The sequence below is a fragment of the Opisthorchis viverrini genome, assembly GCF_000715545.1.
Source record: "Opisthorchis viverrini unplaced genomic scaffold opera_v5_266, whole genome shotgun sequence".
Classification (NCBI taxonomy): domain Eukaryota; kingdom Metazoa; phylum Platyhelminthes; class Trematoda; order Opisthorchiida; family Opisthorchiidae; genus Opisthorchis; species Opisthorchis viverrini.
Genome location: NW_008751919.1, coordinates 393,712 through 401,444, shown reverse-complemented (window position 1 = coordinate 401,444; position 7,733 = coordinate 393,712). Strand labels below are relative to the sequence as shown.

The window sequence follows — 7,733 nt, the reverse complement described above, 5'->3', positions numbered from 1 at the left end:
CTCGAGCATACAATCTGGGAAAAAACTGACAGCACGAACGCCACTAACATCGATTAGCCACTATTTTTTGCAACGTTCCCAGCAGGGCACAGGTGGGATCAAGAGAACCCCATCCTCGAGAGTGTACAACACCCACAACACTCAAACTCTTCTCGATCTCTCTCACGCCCTTCTGCCAAGTCAGGCGTTTCCCACTTCGCGATTTGCACTGTTTTAAAGGAAGTACGGATAGCAACACTCATCTGTGTAGATGGTGTTTTGGTATGCATGGCACAGGACCAGGTCATCGTAGTTGATGATGCTTGATGTTTTCTCCGATTGAAGTACCTGCCGCCCAACCAAACACCCGTTTTCTAGCCACCTTATTACTAACGCGCTGAAGTCATCCAAAACCAGCCACGGTTCTGAAGCATCGGTTGTCGAAAACCTGAAAATGCTTGACATCATCTGTCTGCAGAAGCCATGTCTCACACCCTTACAACAATACACCCCTTACTGTAGCCTGGTGCGCACGACCCTCATGATGTAGCGGGATGCCTTTTTCACGCCACAAGTGACGCAAATTAGCAAACGTGATTCGAGCCTTTGAGACTCTCGCACTGACTTCATCAGACACACTTCCGTCAGAGCTAATACGACTACCAAGGTATGTACAGTTTTCCACAATCCCCAATGATTCTTCTTGAATTGTAAGGGATATGTTTGCAGATGGCTCGTTCTAAAGCATGAATTTGCATTTTGAAGGTGCAAAGGGCATGCCAAATGATGGCATGATTGCGGTCAGTTTATTCAACAGGGCTCGTGCTTCGCTTTGGTTTTCAGAGATAACAGCGATGTAATTTGCTTACTGATAATTGACAAGGCTCTCACCAGCAACAATTTGAACACCGGGGTTTTGAAAACCGTCCAGTGTTTGCCTCATTATCTCATCGATGATGAAGTTGAACAAGAATGGGGAGAGTGGACATCCTTGTCTGACACCACTTTTTGTAGGGAAGCTTTTGGGGAGCTCACCATACACCCTCACCCGCCCAGAAGTATGTGAATATAGAGATCGGATTATGTTTACAAACTTCTGGGGCATACCCTGTTGAGCAAGTGTAGTTAACAGAACTGATCGATCAACAGAATCGAACGCACACTTGAAATCAACAAATACCAGGATTGTGGGTCGTTTGTACATGTGGCGTTGCTCTAACACCTGACGGAGTGTGAAGATGTGGTCATCGGAGCCCCTACCCGGTCGAAATCCCGCTTGCTTCTCACGAGTCAAGACTTAGCGTGCCGCCATAAGACGACAAAGAATCAATGACGCCAGAAGCCTTGTCACAACAGGTATTAAACTAACACTTCTGTGGTTAAAACATTCACTTAGAGTACCGTTTTTGAAAATAGGCACAACTGTCGATTCAGCCCAGTTGTCTGGGATGGTCCCCTTTCCCATCTTCATCCTTTGTTCAACAGGCGCATAAATGCTCCGCCGTATCATCTTCACTTTTCTAAATACTGTTTTGTGTGCAGATTATTCCTCAGCAAAATATAGCAAAATACTCCCTTGCTATGCTCCAAGGACCCACTTGACGTTGCAGCCTTCAATGTCTGAACTCTGTCAAATTGGATGACAACCATCCATTGTGGAATTTTTGCTCTTCTTCTTTCGGTGTATCTACTGTGTCTCCGAACCATACACAAAAGCCACCCCATTGTTCATGCACCTTAAGCTGCTCAGAGTGAGCTCAGATATCCAACCTTCTACTCCTCATTTGTTTGGTAAATTTGAAGCACTGACTAGTTGTATCTACGGCGTCATCGTTGCACAAAGTACCAAGGTCCAATACACTTCGCTGGATCAGATCCATTAAAAGGTAGTTATCCTGTTTTCAGTTTGTATAGTTGCAGTAAGTTCAATGAATTTTGACGCGATAAACGGTGTTCATTTGTTGCATAATCATACACCCTAACAAACTGAAGTTTAAAATTTTAGAAGAACGTGTTTTACAGAGATCTGTCGCAAATGCTTTGATCAGCAAGAAGAACGGATGTGATAATCCTGGCAGGTGATATAAACGCCTCAGTTTGATAAAGGACAGTTATGTGGTAGATTCCAGATGATGGAGGCAAATTCTTAAGTCTCTTAAGTCAACTACCACCAGGCAGTGATTTAGATCATAAGGTTAATAGGTAATAGTAAATACTCTTGACTGAAGATTGCCGTCCCTTCTAATACACAAGTTTGTTTCACTTGTGCTATTGTGTGAGAGTCAATATTACTTCATCCTTCATCAGCGCAACGCAAACAGGAGCAAGTTACGTTGGTTCGTCAACTTTGATGAGTTTCACTAACTCAAAATTATTGATCTGCTCCGAATAAAGAGATACTGGGAATACATCACCATGACAAGGAGTGTCTGAAGGCTGAATAAAATTAATTCAAAGAAACTATGCTTTCTGTCTTTTCAAGTATAAGATGTAATCATGAGCTGGAAGATTGCAGGAGAACACATCTGTAACTCAAAAATTAAGAGTTAGTGCAAGCAACAGCTGCACTTACTTAGATCAACTTGTCAGAAGGAAGGAAATTTCATAAAAATGATTCATGAAAAAAACGGGGTTGTGATTTACTTTGAACTTGCTTTCGGCGACGAGCTAAAGGCGTAAAAGAATACTTCAGCTGACTTCCTCCAAAATAGCCTCCGGAAGAACTCAGCGGACCTGAATTGAACACCGACGCCAGCCCACCGTCGACAAAACAAATCAAGCTTTGTATCAAATTCCTCCAAAGCGATAAGTCACCCTCTCTGGACAACCTGCGCCCCATAATCTTAGCAAGAGTAATGGTGCCCCGGTAAGTAGACGAGGATGTCGGAATACTTTCAGTGTTTCACCATCAGCGTCTTCGGAGCATTGCCCGAATCTGGTGGGAACACCGGATCAGCAATTCTGGAGTAAGTCAAATGGTATTCGGGAGAAATAATTCACCCTTGATAGATGAACTGATCACGCTGCATTGGTTGCGCTGGCTTGGCCACGTGCTGTGTATACCAGTCGACCAAATTCCTTGAAGGGCTCTTTTCGCACAACCATGTGAAGGGTGGAAGAGAGCCAGAGGCGGTCAAACAATGAACTGGCAGCGAAGTATAGAAGCCGTTACCAGCAAACTCAGCTGCGCTGGTCATTGCCGTCTTCCTGAATGGGGACCCCGAGACGGGTCACACCAATGGCTAGAGACATTGTCAGATATGGCCCGGTCGCGCCCTCAATGGCGCTCATGCATCCAAGCTATTGCCTTCAATGCATAGCTCCCCTCCCATCCACCCCCACCTGACAGCCCACTGACAATGCTGGATTTATGTACCAATTTATAATCTCTCGTCTGCAATGCGCAACTACCTACCCCCCTCTAAATCATGGGTGAATAAACTGCGGCAGCTACAACCACTGTACGACGAGTACGTGGTTATTACAGCTGACAGTCATGATGATAATGATGATTCAAGAACAACGGCATCTACAGGGCTCTCGTGCACCATTCTGGGCTCGTTGATCGATTATCGAGAGAAACAAATTTTTGAGAACCAAGGTTGATTTTGCCATGGTCAAGGGTACACCATGTTATACGATTTGCAAAAACGCTACTACTTCAAGCGTACCATTTCGATTTTTTTCTAGGTCTGAAACCTGCCTTTCCCCTGTTGACCATGACAGACTTTGGTACAGTCCAGCAATTTAGCACATTCCCTCCGCATCTATCTCCCCCATGAGGGCACTCTGGGTGTGCGCACCAGTATACAGTAAGTTTTATCCCGAGCTCATCACGACAAGTTCGGTGAAACAAGATAGCCTTTCCTCGCCATTCCTTTTTCAAATTTTTATTGAAATGCTGCTTGAAATTTATATTTACACGTAAAAAACCTCGGATCCCAACGATCCATGGCGTTGGGTCAGTGCCTTTGAATATGCGGACAGTGTCATTCTCCTCATTTTTTACTTTAGGTATTTTAAATTCCCGCACGGTTTATTATGCACTTTACACATACGAAAGGTAAAATACTTCAACATATCTGGGTGACTAATCATTTTTGTCGTCATCATCAACAGGATGACATAAGTGGTCAGAACTGACGGTTTATACCATACAACCATGGTTTATTTCAAAACCTTATTGTGAAGAAATGAATGAAGGTGGGTGGAAACGGGACTTAATGCTAGTCAAGCTCAAGCGTTATGTCACACTTACACGTAAAGACATGCATTCAGGCAGCCTGGATAGAAACAAGGACACCGCTGAGACTGATTAGCAGCCATATATTGCAATACCTCTGACTAGGCGCGGTAGCGGCCCCCATTCAGGAATGTGAGTAGAAACGATAGCACGCAGACTATTTGTAATTTTTCACTCCAATCTGCCAGGTCAAAGGTTAGCTACCTCTCTGCTTTTTCCAATTCAAGTTTGGCACACAAAAAGCCTTCTGTTTGGCAACATGTGACTCAACATCGACAAAACGTGATTTATCTAGCGCAGATTCTGGTGATGAGCACATTCACTAATGGAAGCCCCTGCTGCGCAACCGACTACTCGCATTCTGCTTGTCTTCTTATGGATTCGCCGGCACTAACTCACAAGAGCTGCGGTTCTGTGATAGAAGTTGTGGAATACCTACAGGCATCTCAGTTCTGCTGACGGGATATGTATGATCAAATATAAATATGATGCTCGCAGACCAACATATATGGCAGATAAACTTGTTTTGAAGCTTGTTTTGTAGTTGTGTGAATTTCGATGAGCTTGACAGGAGTCTGCACTGTTACAACCCACGTCGACTAGACAGCTCCAGGTTAACTGATTAGTCTCATCGTCAAGGATCATCACATCTGAAGGTTCCAAATATGCATATTAGTCTCACTTTCCGACTTTATCGCCTTAGATGCAGCCACATTACTGATAGACCCCCCTAGTTTTCGGGTACAAAATCAGGTCTTTCAATCTACAGCATTCCTTTCAACGAGTACTTCTCTAACGGTGACCCTCCTGCTTATTAGATGCCTCTAACTACATGTAGAGAGCCCACTATGCGATTGCAGGGGTGATCCAAATTCAAAAGGGTCTCAAATGTTTGTTTCAACTGTTTCTTTATGATTCTTGGACATCCTTGTTGGCTCCGACTTCTTTTCGTAATTCGCAGCCATATTCCTTGGTTTCTTCCACCCAACACTTTGAAGCCTGTCTCTTTTTTCCCGGGTCGTCGGCTGATCGACTTCCTTACTACTTGCATCTACCCACTGCACTCAGTGGAGCTCATGGACTCGTACCATGTCATCTTAATTAGGACCCGGTCGTATGTGAATCTCAAACAATTTTACTCTAGGTTGCTGCATAATAAAACGATGTACACTTGCAGGAAGCTTCAAAATGAACACCTTTCGAATTTTCATCTCCGAATGCACCCTTTCTTCGCTTGTGCCTTTCAGGTGAACGGCAGCCACTGAGCGACAAGAACAAAACCGATCATGAATAGTAACCCGTGAATCCATGAAAACAAACGGCTGCATGTGTTTTGAATGAAGCCATCTCTATCACATTTAAATTTAGATATGATAGATATGGCTCCATTCAAGGTTCTAATAGCCGTATATAATGTTTCTTGTCTTCTGTGAAGCATTCGAAATACCGCTGTCTTCGACAGAATTCAAAGTTTCAGCGTATACTTGTGTAAATTGAAATTTTAGAAAGCATTTCTATGAATTCAGACGACAGACAGCGCAATGGTACCAACGAAAAAGCAATACAAGAACATTGAGAATTCCCAAGTAGTTTGGACTATTTCATCGTCCGCTAGCAGAAGCAACCTGTGCTAACGTGCGGATTGTCTAATAAATCTGACAGTCAGGAAAATTGATTCATGCACAAGCCAAAATGAAGCAAATGATTGGCTGGTCCGAGTCACGTGATCCACACCGGCGCATGTCGGAGGATCGCATTCAAATTTGTGCGCTAGGTCACGGTATCTCCTTGCGAGCACGGAAATTTGAAAGTGCGCGTATTCAAGGGCAATACTTTCCAGTCCACAGAACCAAAAGATTCAACAGGTTACCCCTCGAGTGTGAAGCCCCAGGCTCGTGTGCTTTACCGAGCAAAGTTTTTGTGCTGCATTCCTGGTGTCCATGGATACTTATGAATTCCAAATTAAACCTTCGAAGAAATGTTCCGCAAACATCTGCGGGTACTCTGCTATGCTGTCTGATGCTACATAGGAGGTACAGTACTGCTCTTGTAATGTTCCATAGGGAGCCACAAGGTAAATTCCACAAAAATTTTCAACAATTATGCATAGAAACAGATTCATCTTCTGGCTTTCGCTGGTATTCCCTTCGGCTGTCGGATACACGTGGCTCGTCTAAAAAAAAAACAGGGAAGGAAATCCGCAGATTAGTGAGTGTAAGCAACGAACCCACAGGTCTGCGTAACGCCGTAATTGCTGAAAAAATGTCTAACAATGTCATTCGGCTTGCCCTCCATGTCGCGTTATAAGTAGCTAAGATCTGTTGTTCTGCAGTGCTTTCTTTGTCTGTTTTTTGCGCACACTTCGCGCACAATAAGACCACACCTTGCTTTGACCTTTTTCTTGTTGATCAAAGCGGTTTGACGTAGTACTCACAGCATCCGAGAAACAATTACCCATCCCTCTGGTCATTCGGGTCGATGCGATTGTCAGCCCCACAGTTTCCTCGCCCCGCAGGCTACCTGACACCTGGCACTTTGGAGCGCTCACGACAGACGCGTAAATCAGAAAGCCTGGACGATATTTCCATCCACGTTATTTCAAATAAGCTACCCGTGGTCTCGCTGATTAAATGAAGGCTGTTTTAGTTAATGATAATGTAAAGGATGAAAGGACGGTCAAAACATATAGCTTGATGACTTGGACGAACAAATTGGATGTACATTCATGAAGGGAAGAATAGAAAACCGCACATATGGTCGAGCACAAAGACAGTCATAATAAAATATGTGAATCTCATTAGTATACGAGTACTCTAACCTATAGTCCATGTGCGATTTCACTGTGAGGGGTTTTGCCGGCGCATTGTTGAAGCGTTCTTCCCTGCAAAACTATGGGTGAAGCCATATTAGAGATAACCCCTGGAGGAAAATTCACTGTGGTTTGAGAGGTGGATTTGTCGTGCGCTAGGCCGGTTAGACATTCATGGGAAGATAACAGGGTATCTGTGTAGTGAAGAAAGGAGCATGGATGTGTGTGTGGCATTGAGGGCGTGGCTAGGTCACGCCCGCGAAATCCCATACTCGTGGATGAGTTTTTCTCGGTTTCACCATTCATGCAGACGACAAAGATCAGTGGACTTTAGTTAATCTTTAATGAATTATACACTCGGTTGCTAAGCCATTTCACAACCTAATCGGTTTCTCTTTCCGTTATGGGAGCATCTGTTTGAAGAGGTTGATCAGCTGAAGTTCGGAGCCCATGAAAGCGAACTTTTGGGGGTGTGGTCATCTCATAAATCGTGCGAGTTGCTCCCCCCGGAAAGCTCTCAGCCTTGTTAGGCATTTCAGATCCGACGTTCTTGGTCTTCACGGTGGAGGACATTCGTCAACTCTTGCACAAGCTCAACCCATTCTGCGCGCTGGGGCCCGACGAGGTCCATCCAAGGATCCTGAAAGAAACGTCCTCCACACTGGCAAACCATTTACACTTGGTGTTTCGTCAGTCGCTTGA

The 7,733-nt window shown here is 44.3% G+C and overlaps 1 protein-coding gene across 1 annotated transcript in view; it reads right to left on the bottom strand.

The window, feature by feature from the left end:
- The window catches only part of T265_14783 (hypothetical protein), a gene marked incomplete at both ends in the record, with an annotated part of 9,455 nt that extends 9,247 nt beyond the window's left edge, over positions 1 to 208 (bottom strand). The window contains one exon of the mRNA XM_009175232.1: positions 49 to 208. Within this exon, the coding sequence (XP_009173496.1) occupies positions 49 to 208 (160 nt within the window). The remainder of the gene's footprint in view (positions 1 to 48) is intronic.
- Between the last annotated feature and the right edge of the window lie 7,525 nt (positions 209 to 7,733).